Here is a 20,670-nt window from a genome sequence, read left to right as displayed (position 1 = left end):
TGGTGCACTGGCCCTTTAAATCGCAGAGACCCGGCGCGCGCGCGCCCTAGGGAGCGGGGCCGCGCGCGCCGGGACAGGACCGAGGGAGAGCGAGTCAGGTAAGAGACCTGGGATGCGATTCGCGAGCGGGTGCGTCCCGCTGTGCGAATCGCATCCCCAACGGCCATGACAGAGCAGTGCTCCCGGTCAGCGGGAGTGACCGGGGAGCTGCAGGAAGAAAGACGCCGTGAGCGCTCCGGGGAGGAGCGGGGACCCGGAGCGCTAGGCGTAACAATGGTCTTTGTTTTTCTCCAGATTCCACTTCTTCATCCACTTCTGCCCTGCAGAAAAGAATGTCCGTGCTGACGCTCTCTCCAGGTCTTCAGATGTGCACGATGGGGAATCTCTTCCACAGCAGATTATCCAGCCGGAGGGTCTCATTACTACAGCACCAGCAAGTCTCCAACACCTGCCTTCTGGAAAAACTTACATTTCACCTCACATGAAACTCCGAGTCTTGAAATGGGGACATTCTTCTCTTCTGGCTGGCCATCCTGGTATTCGTAAGACTCTACAGCTCATCTCAAGATATTACTGGTGGCCAACTTTGAAAAAGGATGTAGTTGATTTTGTTCGGTCCTGCCCAGTCTGTGCCCGGGATAAGACTCCCCATTCCAAGCCAGTAGGTCTGCTTCAACCCTTGCCAGTTCCTGAACTACCTTGGTCTGACATTGCCATGGATTTCATTACAGATCTTCCTTCTTCCCAAGGTAATACTGTCATATGGGTGGTAGTAGATCATTTTTAAAATGGCTCATTTTGTACCGCTACCTGGTCTCCCATCAGCACCACAACTTGCCAAGCTTTTTCTCCATCATATCATTTGTTTGCATGGACTTCCTTCCCATATTGTCTCCGACCGAGGGGTTCAGTTTGTCTCTAAATTCTGGCGGGCCCTGTGTTCATGTCTTCAAATCAAGTTGGATTTCTCATCGGCTTACTATCCTCAGTCCAATGGACAGGTCGAGAGGGTGAATCAGGTGTTGGGAGACTATCTACGCCATTTTATTTCTGCGCGTCAAGATGATTGGGCGATCTGCTACCATGGGCTGAATTTTCCTACAACCACAAAGATTCCGATTCCTCTGGTACTTCTGCCTTCTTTGTGGTCTATGGACTTCACCCTCGTCCTCCTCTTCCTTTGTCATCTTACTCTGGAGTTTCTGCCGTCGATGAACAAGTACGGAATTTTTCTTCCATCTGGCAAAAGACACGTCTTTCACTTCTACAGGCTACTTCTCGCATGAAAGTTCAGGCAGACAAGAAGAGACGTCCTCCTCCTGAGTATTCTCCTGTTACAAAGTCTGGCTATCCACTAAATATATCCATTTTAAGATACCCAATTATAAACTTGGTCCTCGTTATTTGGGTCCCTATAAAGTCAAGAAACGGCTCAATCCTGTGGCTTATTCCCTTCATCTTCCCTCCTCTCTCCAGATCTCGAACTCCTTCCATGTTTCTCTCCTGAAATCAGCCATCTTCAACCGTTTTTCTCCAAGGGACATCTCTCCTGCTCCCATCTCTGGTACCTCAGATGTGTATGTTGTGAAGGAAATCTTGGACTCTAAGTTCATCAGAGGAAAACGCTTTTTTCTGGTTGATTGGGAAGGTTTCGGTCCAGAGGAGAGGTCTTGGGAGCCGCAGGACAATATTCTGGATAAAGACCTGCTCAAGAAATTTCTTAGCCGCAAAAGGAGGGGGAGACCAAAAGGTACTGTTACTACCTGCGCTCCGTCCGCACATGTCGGCCGCAAGCGCACTGTCTCTGCTCCCGGCGGGGCCGGGATTCGCATTGCTGGATGCGCCCGCATGCGAGTCCCGGCCCGTCACTTACCTCGCTCCTCTGCTGCCTCCTTCACTGTGTCTCAGCTCCAGCATGCGTGTCCCCGTCTCCTAGGGCGCGCGCTGGTGCTCTGAGATTTAAAGGGACAGTACGCCCATAATTAGTAATGCACTTGAACAGCACATTATAAAGTTGTTGCACCTCCCACACCCCCCTGCCGGATCTTCAGTGCCATTTGCCTGAGAGAATGCGTACCCTATTGCCTGTTTGCCATACCCATGTACCCAGACCTTTCCGCTATGTTTATTGACTACGAACCTTTGCTGCCTGCCTTGACCTTCTGCTACATTGACTACGCCTCTGTCTCATCCTCCTTTACCTCGCCTTGCCCAGTTAGCTGTGTGGTCGAGCCGTATTGGGGGTAGCGACCTGGGTGTCACCTGCCGCAGCAAATCCATCCTGCTTTGTGGCGGGCTCTTTTGAAGACCAGTGGCACCTTAGACTCCGCTCCCCGATACGGTCCGAGTCATCAGCCACACAGGTAGAGGATCCACATCCTGTTCCAGACAGCCCGCATCCAGGTGCGTGACACTGGTACATTCCTACATTGAACTAATCCTAGTATACATGAAGTAAAATATACCCTTAATAAATGAATTTAACCTTCTGATATGATAATGCATCTAATAAAAAGCACAATAAAAAACACATTTAAACCAGTTTGCATTAGTAAGAAAAAAAAAACAATATATGCATAATTATAATGAAATAAAGTGTGATGTAGCAGGGGTCTTCATGCCACTAACCCTAAGGCCCTATTTGCAGCAATAGTCTCTTCAAAAAGAAAACTATCTCTTACAATATAACCTATGGGTTGGAAAAAACTTTTTGTTGCAAAAAAACAAAGTAATGGACTGTTATCACCAAATTTCAACATCTATAGCAAGTGTTCAGGAGCAATATCCATGGCTCTGCATCGCATTTGCATTTGTAAAGCTCCTTGATGTGTCCTCTCAAAATGCTCATGCAGGCTCCACACATATTTACTGTCCTTACCATGTTGTAACCAATCCCTCCACTTTCTGTCAATAACTACTTTGAGCTCAATGGATTGTACAGAAGTACCCTTAGCGTTTGGGAAAGTGTGTATTTAAATAGGGAAAGAAAAGGACACCTTGCATGGCCTAATTTTAAATCCCCACAGGGTGTATTTTCATTCAATTCTCTTCAATATCAATTATCACAGTCACTGTGTCCAACTGGTTTTGGCCGGTGTGTCCTGACTTCATCAGGTGTAATATAACTACTGCTTTGCACATTATTTATGCCCCTCCACCATATATATGAAAATATTATCCCATTCCATCTGTACTATGTATACAGCAATTGTTTAAAACAACATTCAAAATGTCTTAAAATGGTTGAACTTAATAATCTTGAAAAGGTTCCTTATATGATATGGGTTTTTATTTTGTATTTTTATTGCTTACTTATGCAGAGGTTGCAGTTTTAATGTGTTTGTAATGTGCTTTTTCTAGTGGAAACTGATTATAACAGATGTACCCAAAGGGTATCAGTCCTCAAGGCCTCCTAAAATTGGGATTTAATGATAATCTCTAAATAAGTTTCATGGGATAATTACTGTAAGTGTGGATTGTAAGGGTGAAAGCAGTCTGGTCAATACGATCTGATTAGCAATCAGATTAGAGTAATAGATGAAATTATAAACAAATCTATTAGTATATCAGTGTTGTACCACAGTGTTTCAGAGTAAAACATAGTTGCCAGTAACAAGGAACCTGCCAGGAGCTCATGCTGCTCATATGATGCTACCTTGGTAAATATGAAATGTACCTGGGCATTGGTCATGGTTTGCTTATTTTGTCCAATTGGGTTATTGCCACCTTTGATTTTAGGAATTCCTGTTTTATTTTGAGAAACTGATTTTTCTATCTTCGAATTTGGTCTCTGAATTTTGTCATACTTGTCATTTTCAGAAAACTGTAAAACAAATTATTTATTATGTTTATAATCATTATGATTAGTAAAAGAGCTAAAAAAAAAAGATAATAAGTAAGGTTATGATTGAATATAAAATTCTTAACTACAAGGTGCTGAGAAATAGAAATATAATTAATGAAGGTGTTTTGAAGTAAAAAAAAAAAAGCCTCTTAAGATTGCTGAAAAAAAAACAACTAATAATGTTATTTAAAAAAAATATATGTAACCCTTATTCTCCAGGAAAGCATTTTCACTGAAGAACTCATTTAGGGGGTTTGCAGGAATAGTGATCTTAATATGCTATTAATGTTGATTGTTTTGGGTCCAACTGCTGAGACCCCAACGATCTCAATGACTGAGGTGTCATGGTACTTCTGCAAGCAGAGGGACACAGAACCAACTTCATCTGTGCAATGTGGAAGGAAGGGTGCATCCTGCAGCTCTATATGGCCTCTTTGCTACTTGAGCTCAGACTATGACCTTTGACTTTACACATTTTCAGTAAAATCAGAAGATGAAAACTAGGCCTGAAGTGAGCAGATGTAGATATATAAATAAGTCTAACCCTTGGAGCCCACATCCACCTAGTGATGCCCATGTTCACTTTCATAATCTTAACTAAAAATGTGCTTACAAGGTTGTCGCACCCAAACTTTCAGTATATTGTTTTGGTGGTGCACATACTCTTGTTGGTGCATGTCCACATTCGTGACACCTTTTAGAACTGCAGGAGAAAGTTGCACATTTTAAGACACAGTTTACGCCAAAAACCTTGGTGCTCCATCAAGCATCATTGCCTCATAGCTCTTATGATCAGTAATGGTCCCAGCAGCATAGTTTGCATTGCCAGTGGATGCTGCTACTGTAATAATAATAGAGCTATAAATTCAGGGCAATAGTAGAGCAGCCAAGTTTTAACAAGGTTGTTCGAAAAAAATTTCCATTGCACCTCGGATTTTCCTAATGTGAAATTAAACTTTTAAACAGACCGCTGCAATTATGCTTTACTAGTATAATGGCCACTCTTTAATGGGTGAGAGGGCCTCATTTCTCTCCCCCAACAACATCAGTGGGTCAGCCATGTTGGATTTCAATTTCCCAACCCTTTTATTAGGATGAGCCAAGCTGCCACATCAGCTGTCTCACAGTACCTTACCCCTCCGCTCTCCATTGAGAGCACAGTATGGTATGTTACTACTTTATAGTCATTGTATAGTGGTATCCCACAATGCCTTACCATAGACCCCACATGCATAACCACACCATTATTTGAATGACCACACTTTCAAATATGGTGCTAATGGGAAACCGCCACTTATACTGCTAGCTTCACTTTTGCTGTTAGCTTCACTTGCAACCTACACTGCCTCCGATCAGGAAACCCTGGAACTTTTTTAGGACTACAAACCTGGGTATGATACTGTATTTGTCATATTTGTGCAAAATATACCTTTCATTTATATGCATCACAATAACTTGGTACATTCTGTAATTACAATTAATTTTAATTCCATTGGATGGAACCATCCAAAGACAAAATTGACAAGTGTTTTCGGAAAAAAGGGCCATATGATGTAATTTCAACACTTTCTAAAAAAAAATTCATATATAATGTGCAGTTAGTGTGGAAAGGTTTTTTTGCTATTTTTAATAGTTCTTCTGTAAGTCATTGCATACCTGAATATAAGACAGTGACAGCTTCTCTCCATAGGGCTCAATAGGTGTATTTTGGTAATAGGAAATCAGAGCAGGCAAACTGGCATGGGAATGAGAATCCCCTGAAACTACCAATTCTCCACTTGACAACTGGTTTATAATAAAATGTCGACATCTGTCTTTCCCTCTGCAAGAATAAAAGAAAATACAATGGATTTTATTTTTGGATCCAGATTCCAAGACATTGCCCTCACAGGCATAAATAATTCTCCCATTTTGCCATTATCTAATGTAGCATCCATTAGTCAATTTCTACGGGGCAATGGGGATACACTTAGATGCCTTTGTGTGAGAAGATGCTAAAAGCGGATCTACACTACGTTACTTTTATGCAAAAAAAAACACATGCCAAAAAAATCTTGAAAATATATCAAATATGTTCACCACAAACAAGTTTGAAAGAAGAGAAGAAAAATAAGGTTCTGTGCTCACTTGGCATCATGGCTTCATTTTTTACAGGCATCAAACCAATGGTGTGGAAATGGTTGCTGCTAGTTTAGACTTGCAAGACTTCCAAGTAACTCTCATAGCAACCTAATACATTTTTAATGGCTATACATTTCAATACCAAACTTATCTTCCTCGGGCCACACAGCTACAGTAGCAGAAGTAAAACCAACAATGGCACTTACCGGTATTTTTAGTTCTGATATTTTTATTTTCTAATTGTAAATTTCTTTATTCTCTTTTCTATAAATGATTATGGGGGCAGCTATTGTGCTAGAGCTGTTTACATAATTTCACGGTATGCTCCACACAGGTTTTTTTCTGGCATTTTTTTATTTATTTTTTTAAACTGCCATTTTGAGATTTTGAGCCAAAGTCAGCATGGAGGAGTATAAGTCATTTCTTCATATTCCCCATTTCTTATAAATACACTTCTGGCTTTGGTTCAAAAACTGCAGTGGCAGTTTTCCAACAAAAACAACAGAAAAAAAAACCTGTGTGGAAAACCTAGCATAATAAAGGTACTACCTTCTATTGTAATCCTGTATGTAAAGTTAATAAGATGACTACTGAGAAGTGGTCCCTACAGAACAGAGAATGTCAGCCTATTGTGAGGATGCCATAATCAATAGCGATAACAGCATCTAAACATTTTTAAGATGCATCATTGATGGTATAGTGGAATGACTGGTAACCCTGGCACCGACTGCTTTCAGGGCAGCCTGAAGCCTTTTCTAAACCCTGTGGCTGCCACAAATAAGCTACTGATAGAGCCAATGTTCGGAAACATTGCCAGAGCAGAAATAAGCAGTTGATCTTCTAAGGTAACCTTGTACTTATCTTGATTCATTAGTCCTTTACAAAGACAAACATACCCGATTCCAGCCTTGCTGAAGCATCCCCAGATTATCACCAAGCCACACCAAGACACTGTGGCTTGTAGGCCACTTCAGCCCCTGTGAAATTTGGTGGAGGATCAGTAGTGATCTAGGGATGCTTCAGCAAGGATGGAGGATCACCTGCTCTCCTATGCTCTGACAGTGTTCCACATCTTTCAGAATTGCTTTCCAGCAGGACAATGCTCTATGTTAAGTAAATCATGTGTAGATGGATGGCCACCAGATAATGTACCTGTCATGGCTGGCCCAATCTCCAGACCTGAATCCTATAGAAAACTTCTGGAATTTGAGCAAGAGGAACAATGATGGTCGCAGGCCATCAAACAAAGCTGAGCTACTTGAATTTTTTATGCCAGGAGTGGTATCAAGCCACCAAACAGCAATGTTACAGACTGGTGAAGAGCACACCAGTTAAAAATCAGGGTCATTCCACCAAATATTGATTTCTGAACTCTTCCTAAAATACAACGTGTAAGCCTGTTAAGGCTGAGTTTGTGGGAGGGGTGTGAGAGTACATAATGCCCTCCTGCATACAGATCAGGGTGTGTAAGGCGTTTGGCGACGTGACGTTTGCGGAAGTGAGGTGTCTACACGTGGGGCTAGGGGCGTCCAAGGGGTAAGTGCCGGTCTCTGGCATTCAGGTATGCAGCAGGGTGCTGCAGTATTGTGGCCAGCAAATCTCTGCCTGCCGGGCGCACAGGCTTTCAGATGGCGCCGGAGTCCTGCGGCGGCATTTGAATTTCATGCAGTTCTGCACACCGGTGGCTGTTTGGCTTTTAATACCCCGTTATCAGTCAAGCTTAGTCTGGGTGACGTGGTCCCGGCTTCTGGCGCAGCCCAGTCGGCTGCCTCAGGGCCGGATGCTGGGCTGCGCATCACCTATGGTGGCAAAGGTCAGACCCTCTGATATTTTAGCTCTGTCTCACATGGGTTGTCCTATCATGCCTGCAGGCTCGCTGGAGCCGGTAAGCGCATGGTTGGTGTGATCATGACGGCTCCGGGTCACATGGGTAGCTGCCGTAGTCACTGCGCACAGGTAGAAATTTCACTGGCGGCAGTGTCCCTGGCTTCAGTAGGAGTATTGTTAAAAAAAATAAAAAATATATATATATATATTCAAGTTGAAGAGCAGCACTCCCAAGCCAAATGTGCGTGGGTGCAGTCAGTCTCTGGGACCCCGGTCCTGGGTCCAAAAGGTAATACAAACAAAGATGGCGACCGCAGCACTCCAAGTAAATGTGCAAAAGAATTTATTCCAATATAAATACAGGCAATATAAATACAGGCAACTTTTCTGTGGCCTCACACCACCATTTTCAAGCTTGAAAAAAGCTCTGTAAGGATTTCTCCCTGGGGATAGCTCTGGGATTGTCCTTTACACCGCCACAGGACACGTTTCCACTTCAATCAGCAGGCAAACAACAGTACTTTACGCAAGTCCGGCCACTCGCCAGCTTTATTAGACAGGTTGCAGGATAAATAAAAACATAAGACAGGAACAAACAAAACCCTAGACCGTCTAGTCACTAACTGAACAATCCAACATGCCCTGACTACCAACTGGTGGGCTTTTCCTGGCCAGTTAAACTTATGCCTCCTGCAACCTTCTACTCACTATTCACACACAGCGTTTGCAACCTCTTGCTGTGTGTCTCGTCCAGACTTGGGGCCACTCACAGTTTGGGCTGTGTGTTCCTCACCAGGACCCCTGCCTACCCCCAAAGCCACCTTGCTGTCTTCTGGGGAGAGCCCCAATTATTCTGTCTGACTTCCTTTAAACACACTTCCCCTTTCTGCTACCTCATTAATTAGGCCACAGGTGGAGGTTTCTCTAGGGTTAGCTAGGGAAATACACCCTTCCATTGCCACAGTGTCACATATCAGAGGACTTTTCATATGGCTTCCTCTCATGGTCTTCAGACTCTACCGTTTCTTGAGTCCATTACTCAGACTTCGCCACTTTTAGAGAAAGCATCTCAGTCTCCAGTAGCTTTAAATGTTTCTGCTGCTCACTCTAGAGCTTAGCAGAGTTCACCTTCTCACTTTCCAGCAATTCTGGCAAGTATTTGACAGTATACTCCAGGGACAGCAGTTGTTCTGTCATCTGCTCATTGCCTTTATTCAGCTGCGCCATCTTGGACACTTTCTGCTCATAGACTTTTAGCTGAGCCTCTTGTTCAGTGAGCTGCGTTCCAAGTGAATCCAAGGTAGCTGCGTGAGACTTAAGATTCGTTTCGTTCTGTGCCTCCCGGCTCTGTAACTTATGAGCCGTTTTACTTTCTCCTTCTCCAGCTCTTCCATGGCTACCAACCTAGCCTTGTGATCACTTTGTAGAGCCAAATATGCCTCACACAGGACATTCACTTCTTCCTCCTGACCTACTTGGTCAGACTCTCCAATTCTCTCTCCTTGCTGGTTACAAGATCCTGGAAGCGGTACAGTTCATCCTGCAGAGCCGCAAACTCATTTTTCTGCAGCTGAAGCTTTGCTTCCTGCTCTTTCAAGCCAACTTGTTCCAACCCTTCTCCTTTAGGGGTTGTCTTCCCCTTTGCAAGGATCTTGGCCCCTTGGGCCTCAGGGAAGTCCCTGGACAGTCTCTCTGGATTGTTTCTCTGATCTCTGGCAGACTTCTCTTTCACTTCACCACTGTCTCTCCGCTCACTCGCAGAAACGTCAAGAGCTCCTGGGTCTGCAACAACATCTGGTCCAGTGGTTTGACCTTCCTGGCCACGATCCATCTCTGGTCTAGACATCACATCTCCTTCACTCAGGACTCAGTCTATGACAGTAAGCGCAGCACCCAGCTCCACATGTACTCTCTTCAGTACTTCTGCATTATCCCCAGACATCTCTGTAGCTTCGTTTCCTGTCACCTCTTCCAGATGACCATGCAATTCTAGCCCCACCTTGGGCTCATCTTCAGCTGGCGGATGGAACCCATGTTCCTGTACCTGATCCGTTTCTGGCTTTACTGAAGATTCTGTTTGAGACAGAGGCACACTTGTCACTTGAGTCTCTGGATCCTCCTGGACTTGACTCACGGTCTGTTCTTCGGCTCCCCTAGAAGTCTGGCAGACCCCAATCTGACATATATCTAGTGACTGCTGACACTCCTCATCCTCTGCCTCTGCTAAGTAACTCTCAACTAGTGTGTGGTGCAAGTTAAGTGTTGTCGGCCTATCAGGTGTACCCGCTCCAGTTACCTGACAGTCTTCCCATAACTGCTGAAAAAAATGGAAAATCCGTCCCAAGTACTACATCAAACTCCAAGGAGGGAGTAGAAAAACAGACATCAACAGTTTTACAACCCAAATAACTGCCTGAATAGACACTATGAAAGGGTCTGGCTTCACCAGACTTAATATACCTCTATGCTCTAGAAAAGCAATCATCTTTTTACTACCTACTACCAGCTCACACAGGTTTTCCTCTGTCCTGTCAGAGTTGGCAGCAGTACACGTTACTTCTGTAAACTTAGGCATGGGTTTTTCACAAAAAACATCACATTGCATTGGTTCAAAATTTACAGGACAGTTCACACAGTCAAGTAGTGACACACCACCTATCATTAGCTCAGGAACCTTTGTGTGCAGTTTCTCTGGCACACTCTCCTCATTTAACAACTGCCAAAAATATGGGAAGTCTCTACCCAGTATAATCTCCACATTAATCTCTGCACACACCTCCAGCTTATGGCTTATTGTCCCATAACATGTTTTAAAGTCAATTAGAACAGTCTTACCAGATTCTGTTCGAATCTTCACAAACTGTATTATGTCCGGCATGACTCTGGATACAGCCTGTCGATAATCCAGTTCCACGCACAACGGGATACCACCCACCATCAACTCACGGATCCTCACATCCATCTTTTCTGGCGTCCTGACCCAAGGATCATCAGGTGTGAAGTCATCCTCTTGCGTAGCTGCAGCCAGTTTCATCAAGGTGCTCACCATAACATCCTTCTTGGTGACAACCGGTTTCTGGCCATATCGGTTGCTCCTAGCAATGGCATTTCAACATCAACCCATCTTTGCAAAACAAACAACATGGCTTACTGCTGTTGCGCTGTGCAGGTGGCCCATCCACCTGTCTCCTCACCTGAGAGAGCGCTCACTCGCTTGATGCGATCCGTTGACCCTAGCAACGCTTTCACCACAGGCTCAGTCCTGCTCTTGTACTCCCCTGCTGGGCTTGTCCCACTTGTAACATGCACGGTTGGTTGCTCCTGGCAAAACTTCATTGCAACTCGACCGATGGTTGCTCTTAGCAACGTGCTGCCTGCATCCTCCACCAATTGTAAAGATTTCTCCATGGGGATGGCTCTGGGATCGTCCTTGACACCACCACAGGACACGTTTCCACTTCAATCAGCAGGCAAACAACAGTACTTTATGCAAGTCCCAACCCTCGCCAGTTTTATAGACAGGTTGCAGGATAAATAAAAACATATGCCAGGAACAAATAAAAGCCTAGACCTTCTAGTCACTAACTAAACAATCCAGCATGCCCTGACTACCAACTGGTGGGCTTTTCCCAGCCAGTTAAACTTATGCCTCTTGCAACCTTCTACTCACTGTTCACACACAGCGTTTGCAACCTCTTGCTGTGTGTTTCGTCCACACTTGGGGCCACTCACAGATCATGGCGCAAAAAATGAGCCCTCATACCGCCCCATACACAGAAAAATAAAAAAAGTTATAGGGGTCAGAAGATGACAATTTTAAACGTATACATTTTCCTGCATGTAGTTATGATTTTTTCCAGAAGTACGACAAAATCAAATCTATATAAGTAGGGTATCATTTTAATCATATGGACCTACAGAATAAAGAAAAGGTGTAATTTTTACCGAAAAATTTACTGTGTAGAAACGGTAGCCCCCAAAATTTACAAAATGGCGCTTTTTTTTCTATTTTGTCTCACAATGATTTTTTTCTGCCGTTTCGCCGTAGATTTTTGGGTGAATTGAAAGAGTTATGATTTTTCAAAGGTAAGGAGGAAAAAATGAAAATGCAAAAACGGAAAACCCCCGGGTCCTTAACCACTTAAGGACCTAGGGCGTATGGATATGCCTTGACGTCCTGGTACTTAAGGACCCAGGGCGTATCCATAAGCCCGTGGGAATTTCGGTCCCCGACGCGCGCCGGGCGGGGACCGGGCCGGGGTGACTGCTGATATCAATCAGCAGGCACCCCGCATAAATGCCCAGGGGGGTTATCAGATACAACCCCCCCCCCACCCCCCGTCGGCGATCGCTGCAAATCGCAAGTGAATTCACACTTGCAATTTGCGCCGATTCCGGGTCATACGGGTCTATGGGGACCCGGTGACCCGGAATATAAGGGGGATCGCGGTTGTCTAAGACACCCACGATCCCCCTGTAGACATAGGAGTGAGGTGGCAGGGGTGCCACCCCTCCTATCCCTGCTATTGGTCTGCTATTGATCGTCAGAGGCGACGACCAATAGCAGACCGGGGGCGGGGGGGTTAACTTTCGTTTTCCCTGTTCTGCCCCGCCTATTGTGGGTGGGCAGGACGGGCAAAACAAAAGTTACCCCCCCGCCCCCGGTCTGCTATTGGTCGTCGCCTCTGACGATCAATAGCAGACCAATAGCAGGGATAGGAGGGGTGGCACCCCTGCCACCTCACTCCTATGTCTACAGGGGGATCGTGGGTGTCAGTAAATTTACTGAACCGAAGGGGACCGGGCGCCGACGTCCACTTACCGATCCGGAGGCTGCGGCGACGGGGATCCTACGGAAGCCGGTAAGTTGATCTGGAGGGTAACAGTCTGAGACTGTGGTCTCTAAACTGTAGCCCTCCAGATGTTGCAAAACTACAACTCCCAGCATGCCCAGACAGCTGTTTGGGCATGCTGGAATATGTAGTTTTGCAACAGCTGGAGGGCTGCAGTTTGAGACCACTATACAGTGGTCTCTAAACTATATCCCTCCAGATCTTGCAAAACTACAACTCCTAGCATGCCCACATAGCTGTTTGTTGTCTGGGCATGCTGGGAGTTGTAGTTTTGCAACATCTGGAGGTCCACAGTTTGGATATCACTGTGCACTGGTCTAAAAACTGTAGCTTTCCAGATGTTGCAAAACTGCAAATTCCAGCATGCCCAGACAGCAAACAGCTGTCTCGGCATGCTGGGAGTTGTAGTTGGGTACCTCCAGCTGTTGTATAACTACATCTCCCAGCAAGCCCTTCGGTGATTAATACATGCTGGGAGTTGTAGTTTTGCAACAGCTGGAGGCACACTGGTTGGAAAATACTTAGTTAGGTAACAGAACCTAACTGAAGGTTTTCCAACCAGTGTGCCTCCAGCTGTTGCAAAAGTACAACTCCCAGCATGCACGGTCTGTCAGTACATGCTGGGAGTTGTAGTTTTCAAACTGCTGGAGGTTTGCCCCCCCCCCCCCCCCATGTGAATGTACAGGGTACATTCACACGGACAGGTTTACAGTAAATTTCCTGCTTCATGTTTGGGCTGCGGCAAATTTTTCGCCGCAGCGCAAACTCCTAGCGGGAAATTCACCGTAACACGCCAGTGCGAATGTACCCTAAAAACACTACACTAACACATAATAAAGGGTAAAACACTACATATACACCCCCTTACACTGTCCCCCCAATAAAAATTAAAAACGTCTTGTACGGCAGGGTTTCCAAAACGGAGCCTCCAGCTGTGGCAAAACAGCAACTCCCAGCATTTCTGGACAGCCACTGACTGTCCAGGCATGCTGGGAGTTAAGCAACAGCTGGAGGCACCCTGTTTGGGAATCACTGGTGTAGAATACCCCTATGCCCACCCCTATGCAATCCCTAATTTAGTCCTCAAATGCGCATGGCGCTCTCTCACTTCGGAGCCCTATCGTATTTCAAAGAAACAGTTTAGGGCCACATATGGGGTATCGCCGTACTTGGGAGAAATTGCACTACAAATTTTGGGGGTCTTTTTTCCTTTTACCGCTTGTGAAAAGGAAAAGTTGGGGGCTACACCAGCCTGTTAGTGTAAAAAAAGAAAACATTTTACACTAACATGCTGGTGTTGCCCCATACTTTTTATTTCCACAAGCGGTAAAAGAAAAAAAAGACCCCCAAAATTTGTAACGCAATTTCTCCTGAGTACGGAAATACCCCAGATGTGGGCGTAAAATGCTCTGCGGGCGCACAACAAGGCTCTGGAGTGAGAGCGCACTATGTACATTTGAGGCCTAAATTGGTGATTTGCACAGGGGTGGCTGATTTTACAGCGGTTCTGACAAACGCAAAATAAATAAATACCCACATGTGACCCCATTTTGGAAACTACACCCCTCATGGAACGTGACAAGGGGTATAGTGAGCCTGAACACCCCACAGGTGTTTGACGAATTTTCATTAAAGTTGGATGGGAAAATTAAAAAAAAATCATTTTTTCACTAAAATGCTGGTGTTACCCTAAATTTTTCATTTTCACAAGGGAAAATAGGAAAAAAGCCCCCCCAAATTTGTAACCCCATCTCTTCTGAGTAAGAACATACCCCATATGTGAATTTAAAGTGCTCTGCAGGCGAACTACAATGCTCAGAATAGAAGGAGCGCCATTGGTATTTTGTAGAGAAAATTTGTCCGGAATTGAAGGCCACGTGTTTACAAAGCCTCCATAGTGCCAGAACAATGGACCCCCGACACATGTGACCCCATTTTGGAAACTACACCCCTCAAATAATGTATCAATGGGTACATTGAGAATTTTCGCCCCACAGGTGTCTGACAGATTTTTTGAACAGTGGTCCGTAAAAATGAAAAATAAAATTTTTCCTTTGCACAGCCCACTGTTCCAAAGATCTGTGGGGTGTGAATACTCACTGCACCCCTTATTAAATTCTGTGAGGGGTGTAGTTTCCAAAATAGGGTCACATGTAGGGGGGTCCACTGTTCTGGCACCACGGGGGGCTTTGTAAACGCACATGGTCCAGGACTACCATTCCAAACTAATTCTCTTTCCAAAAGCTCAATGGCTCAATCCTCTTCTTCTGAGCATTGTAGTTCGCCAGCAGAGCATTTTACATCCTAACATGGGGTATTTCCATACTCAGAAGAAATGGGGTTACAAATTTTGGGGGTCATTTTCTCCTATTACCCCTTGTAAAAATGTAAAATTTAGGGGGAAAACTGCATTTTAGTAAAAAAATATTTTTCTTCAATTACACATCCAACTTTAAGGAAAAGTCGTCAAATACCTGTGGGGTGTTAAGGCTCGGCGGACCCCTTGTTACGTTCCTTGAGGGGTGTACTTTCCAAAATAGTATGCAATGTGGGTATCTTTTGCTGTTCTGGCACCACAGGGGCTTCCTAAATGCGACATGCCGCCAAAAAACCATTTCAGCAAAAGTTGCTTTCAAAAAGCCAAATGTGACTCCTTCTCTTCTGAGCATTGTAGTTCACCCGCAAAGCATTTTACGTCCTAACATGGGGTATTTCCATACTCATAGGAGATGGGGTTACAAATTTGGGGGGGGGGGGGCATTTTCTCCCATTACCCTTTGTAAAAATGGTAAATTTGGGGGGAAAACTGCACTTTAGTGTGATTTTTTTTTTTCCATTTACACATTCGATTTTAACGAAAAGTTGTCAAACACCTGTGGGGTGTTAAGGCTAACTGGACCCCTTGTTATGTGCCTTGAGGGGTGTAGTTTCCAAAATGGTATGCCATGTGGTGTTTTCTGCTGTTCTGGCACCATAGGGGCTTTCTAAATGTGACATGCCCCCCAAAAACCATTTCAGAAAAATTCACTCTCCAAAATCCCATTGTCGCTCCTTCCCTTCTGTGCCCTCTACTGCGCCCGCCGAACATTTGACATACACATATGAGGTATTTCCTTACTTGAGAGATATTGGGTTACAAATTTTGGGGACTTTTTCTCCTATTACCACTTGTAAAAATTCAAAAACTGGGTCTACAAGAACATGCGAGTGTAAAAAATGAAGATTTTGAATTTTGCTGCTTTTGCTGCTATTCCTGTGAAACACCTAAAGGGTTAACAAACTTACTGAATGTCATTTTGAATACTTTGAGGGTTGCAGTTTTTATAATGGGGTCATTTGCGGGGTATTTCTAATATGAAGGCCCTTCAAATCCACTTCAAAACTGAATTGGTCCCTGAAAAATTCCGATTTTGAAAATGTTGTGAAAAATTTGAAAATTGCTGCTGAACTTTGAAGCCCTCTGATGTCTTCCAAAAGTAAAAACATGTCAACTTTATGATGCAAACATAAAGTAGACATAATGTATATGTGAATAAATGTATAATTTATTTGGAATATCCATTTTCCTTATAAGCAGATAGCTTCAAAGTAAAAAAAAATGCTAAATTGACAATTTTTTCATCAAATTTTGGAATTTTTCACCAAGAAATGATGCAAGTATCAACAAAATTTTACCACTAACATAAAGTAGAATATGTCACGAAAAAACTATCTCGGAATCAGAATGAAAGGTAAAAGCATCCCAGAGTTATTAATGCTTAAAGTGACAGTGGTCAGATGTTCAAAAAATGTCCGGGTCCTTAAGGTATATTTGGGCTGGGTCCTTAAGGGGTTAAGGGGTTTGAGTTAGTCACATGAGAATGTGTTCTCATGATGTGTTTGTTACCCAGAGAGCACCAGCTAACCAGGTGACCTGCAGCTTCACCTATGGGCTTCTGGCTCATCCCCCCTTTATAAGAGGAGGAGCCATTACAATCTCTCTCTTATCACTCCTACTGAGGCACAGTAAAGACCAGACGTCTCAGAGCTAGTGTCCAGCACATCCGGAGGCCTCAAGCCTACCTACAACCACATGCCAGTAAGTCAAGTCTTCTATGTCTGCTGTCACCGCCTACAGTCAAGTCAAGTCTACAGTATAGTCAAGTCTATTATAGTCAGCATGGCTGTCCTAAAGTCTGCCAAAGTCACTACAAGTTTCAGCAAGCTGCGAGGTCCTTCTGTGTTACTGGCCACCAATGGTTTGGATCCTGGCCTAACTGTAAAGACTGTTTCCATCTGTCTACCTCAGTAAAGCTACCGATAACTCTAACCTGGTCTTGGACTATTATTGCCCTGCCTAACCTTGGTATAGCGGTACTACCGCTCGGGTGGTTACTGTGGTTACCATTCCCTGGCATTACGAACATTTAGGGGTTAATAACACCTGCCCCTGGGCTACAACATCTGCCCTATACACCTCACCTTCGCACCCTGAGACACCACACTGGTATCATTATTACTGTTATTACGTTTATCAATATTACGGTATTGTTATTACGGTCATTCTTATTACTGCCATCAATATTATGGTTATCGTCATTACTGTTGTCATTATTGTGGTAATCGTTATAATCGTTGTTATTATTATCACTGTATCATCATTACGGTTTAATGTTGTTACCATTATTGAGTGTTATTTTATTGTAGTGATTAGTTGCAGGCAGCTGGTCACAATGTAGCCTCGACCACAAATAAGGATTTTATTGTTGAAAACTGAATATGAATTTGTTTTCTTTAAATTATTTGAGGTCTAAAAACAAAAATAAATATCAATATTTTTATTTGTAATTTGGGAGAAATGTTGTCAGTAGTTTACAGAATAAAACAAAACTGTTCATGTTAATCAAACACATACCTGTGAATAGTTAAACCAGAGAAGCTGATCTTTGGCAGTGGTCTCCTTCATTGCAGACTGTATACAGTATATCCTTAAGTGCAGATTAACATCCTTAAGAGAATCAACAATTTTCTAATTTTTTATTTTTTTTTGGGTGGGGGGGCTGCAAGTAGCTTGTGCCGTGGTATGTCACCTGTACTCTCTTATTTGAAATGTTCTGAGTCTCTAGGGTTTAGAGGTTATTATTGTATTAGGTTGGTTTGGCCTGTCAGCCTGAGTGTCTCTTATATCACAGATAATATCATTCTCCAAACCATTAGCAACTGAGAACAGAATTATATTAGAGTAATCCTGACAGAGCAGGAAGTATGCAAGAGAAAAACAAGCAAGAAAATTGCACATAAATTACATTAAACTAAAACATCAATTCCAAATGTGTTAAACTGGGAGTGTTTACTGAAATGCTTTCCAAGGATAAAGCAGATTGGTACTGTCATGCAGCCTATAGTTATTATCTATATAAGGAGGGAAGACCTCTTCAGGTATAATGATTTTGTAAGGAAGGTAAAATTATATTTCTCCCCTTACAGTAAGTGTGTGTTCCTCCTTAAAGTTTATTTTTACACATACCACAGTGCACCTAAATTCCTGTATTGTACTCTAACTGTTACACATCCACACCGTCTATCTGGTGTATGAGGGCTAATTTTTTGCGCCGTGATCTGAAGTTTTTATCGGTACCATTTTTGCATTGATAGGACTTATTGATCGCTTTTTATTCATTTTTTCATGATATAAAAAGTGACCCAAAATGCACTAAATTGGACTTTGGAATTTTTTTGCGCGTACGCCATTGACCGTGCAGTTTAATTAACAATATATTTTTATAATTCGGACATTTCCGCACGCGGCGATACCATATATGTTTATTTTTATTTACACTGTGTTTTTTTTTATGGGAAAAGGGGGGTGATTCAAACTTTTAATAGGGAAGGGGTTACATGATCTTTATTCACTTTTTTTCCCACTTTTTTTTGCAGTGTTATAGCTCCCATAGGGACCTATAACACTGCACATACTGATCTTTTACATTGATCACTGGTTTCTCATAGGAAACCAGTGATCGATGATTCTGCCACTTGACTGCTCATGCCTGGATCTCAGGCACTGAGCAGTCATTCGGCGATCGGACAGCAAGGAGGCAGGTAGGGATCCTCCAGCTGTCCTGTAAGCTGTTCAGGATGCCGCGATTTCGCCGCGGCTATCCCAAACAGCTCCCTGAGCTAACCGGCATGCTTTCACTTTCACTTTAGACGCGGCGTTCAACTTTGAACGCCGCGTCTAAAGGGTTAATAGCGCACGGCACCGCGATCAATGCCGCGCGCTATTAGCCACGGGTCCCGGCCGTGGCCCCGTGTTATAGATCGGGAGCGGACACATGACGTACCGGTACGTCATGTGTCCTTAAGGGGTTAACATCAGCGTTGAGGGATAGCCAATGTCATTGTATACATCTACCACAGTAGTGCACCTAATTTCCTGTATTGTACTCTAACTGTTACACATCCACACCGTTTATCTGGTGTAGGATGCCATTGTGGCACTTGTAGTCCACTGCAGGCATCCTCCATTGTATGCATTTTTATGCTGGGGATCGCCCATAGCAACGGATCACAAGGGTAGGATCTGCTCCCCCAGTATAAATGCACAACTGCATTTGGGGTTGAGCACCTCCAGCCATTTGAGACCACGTCTTTGTTGTTGTTTAAAGTTTATTGTTGTAAGTTTATTCATTGTGCCCCCCATAACTACCATTGTGTTATTGCCCTACAGTATTTTTTTGTTGTCTGCTTGGTGTTACTAATGGCCACTGAACACAACAGAGCTGTCAGAAAGTTAGTAATGTCAATATCGCTAAGAACCAGGAAACATAATTTCCTGGCGGCAATCTTGTGGGAGAAGAAGTTGGAAAGAATCAATGTGGGCCCCCATAGAGCCTGGTCCTTAAGTGTCTGCAAGTGTTTTCTCATTCAAGGGCAAATTAGACCATAAAAAGAGTGTGTTTTACACCAAACAGCAGTATAGCCACATGTAGTACCACAGGGACCTCTGTGAGTGTGTAGAACAAGCAGGACCTAGTACAACCACTGTGAGAAATTCTGATGGGCTGGGGGCAGAGGTTGACAGAGGAAGAGTCTGAGAAGTATTGCACAGCAAGGTCCCAGTATAGCTGACATGGGGTACTCTGGAGGAAATATAGAATGTGTTGGCATATAAGAACCATTCGGCCCATGTAGTCTACCCAGTACAAAATTCTATGAATAGACTCTGGCCCTCTCTTTTACCTTATGCTTATCCCATGCATGCTTAAACTTCTTCACTGTATTTGCAGCTACCACCTCTGCAGGAAGGCTATTCCATGCATCCACTACTCTCTCAGTAAAGTAATACTTCCTCATATTACTGCATAAACCTTTGCCCCTCTAAATTGAAACTTTGTCCTCTTGTGATAGTTTTTCTTCTTTTAAATATGCTCTCCTCCTTTACCTTGTTGATTCCCTTTATGTATTTAAAAGTCTCTATCATATCCCCTCTGTCTCTTCTTTCTTCCAAGCTATACATGTTAAGGTCCTTTAACCTTTTTTGGTAAGTTTTATCCTGCAATCCATGATGTAGTTTAGTAGCTTTTTTCTTAACTCTCTCCAATCTACCTATATCCTACTGGATATACGGTCTCAAGTACTATGCAAAATACTCCAAGTGAGGTCTCACCAGTGCTCTGTACAGTGGCATGAGCACTTCCCTCTTTTTACTGATAATACCTCTCTCTATATACCCAGGCATTCTGCTAGCATTTCCCACTCTATGACATTGTCTGCCTACATGTAATTATTTTGAAATAATTACCCCTAAATCCCTTTCCTCAGATACTGAAGTTAGGACTGTATCACATATTCTATACTCTGCCCTAAGGTTTTATCCACAAGGTGCATTATATTGCACTTATCTACATAAATTTTAGTTGCCAGAGTTCTGTCCATTCTTCTAGATTACCTAAATTATTTTCCATTTCGCGTATCCCTCCAGGAACAACAATCTTGTTACAAATCTTTGTGTCATCAGCAAAAAGACTAATACCTTACCATCGA

The 20,670-nt window shown here is 43.6% G+C and overlaps 1 protein-coding gene across 1 annotated transcript in view; it reads right to left on the bottom strand.

Annotated features, from left to right (window-relative positions):
• Nucleotides 1-20,670, bottom strand: part of SH2D7 (SH2 domain containing 7) — a 34,655-nt gene that overhangs the window by 10,538 nt on the left and 3,447 nt on the right. The window contains exons 4-5 of the mRNA XM_056569303.1: nucleotides 5,501-5,666; nucleotides 3,677-3,823 (exon numbers count right to left, since the gene is read on the bottom strand). Of these exons, the coding sequence (XP_056425278.1) occupies nucleotides 3,677-3,823; nucleotides 5,501-5,666 (313 nt within the window). The remainder of the gene's footprint in view (nucleotides 1-3,676; nucleotides 3,824-5,500; nucleotides 5,667-20,670) is intronic.

This window comes from Hyla sarda, chromosome 4, assembly GCF_029499605.1.
Source record: "Hyla sarda isolate aHylSar1 chromosome 4, aHylSar1.hap1, whole genome shotgun sequence".
Taxonomy (NCBI): domain Eukaryota; kingdom Metazoa; phylum Chordata; class Amphibia; order Anura; family Hylidae; genus Hyla; species Hyla sarda.
Note: the sequence above shows the minus strand (reverse complement) of the source record. Positions and strands in the feature narration are given on the sequence as shown.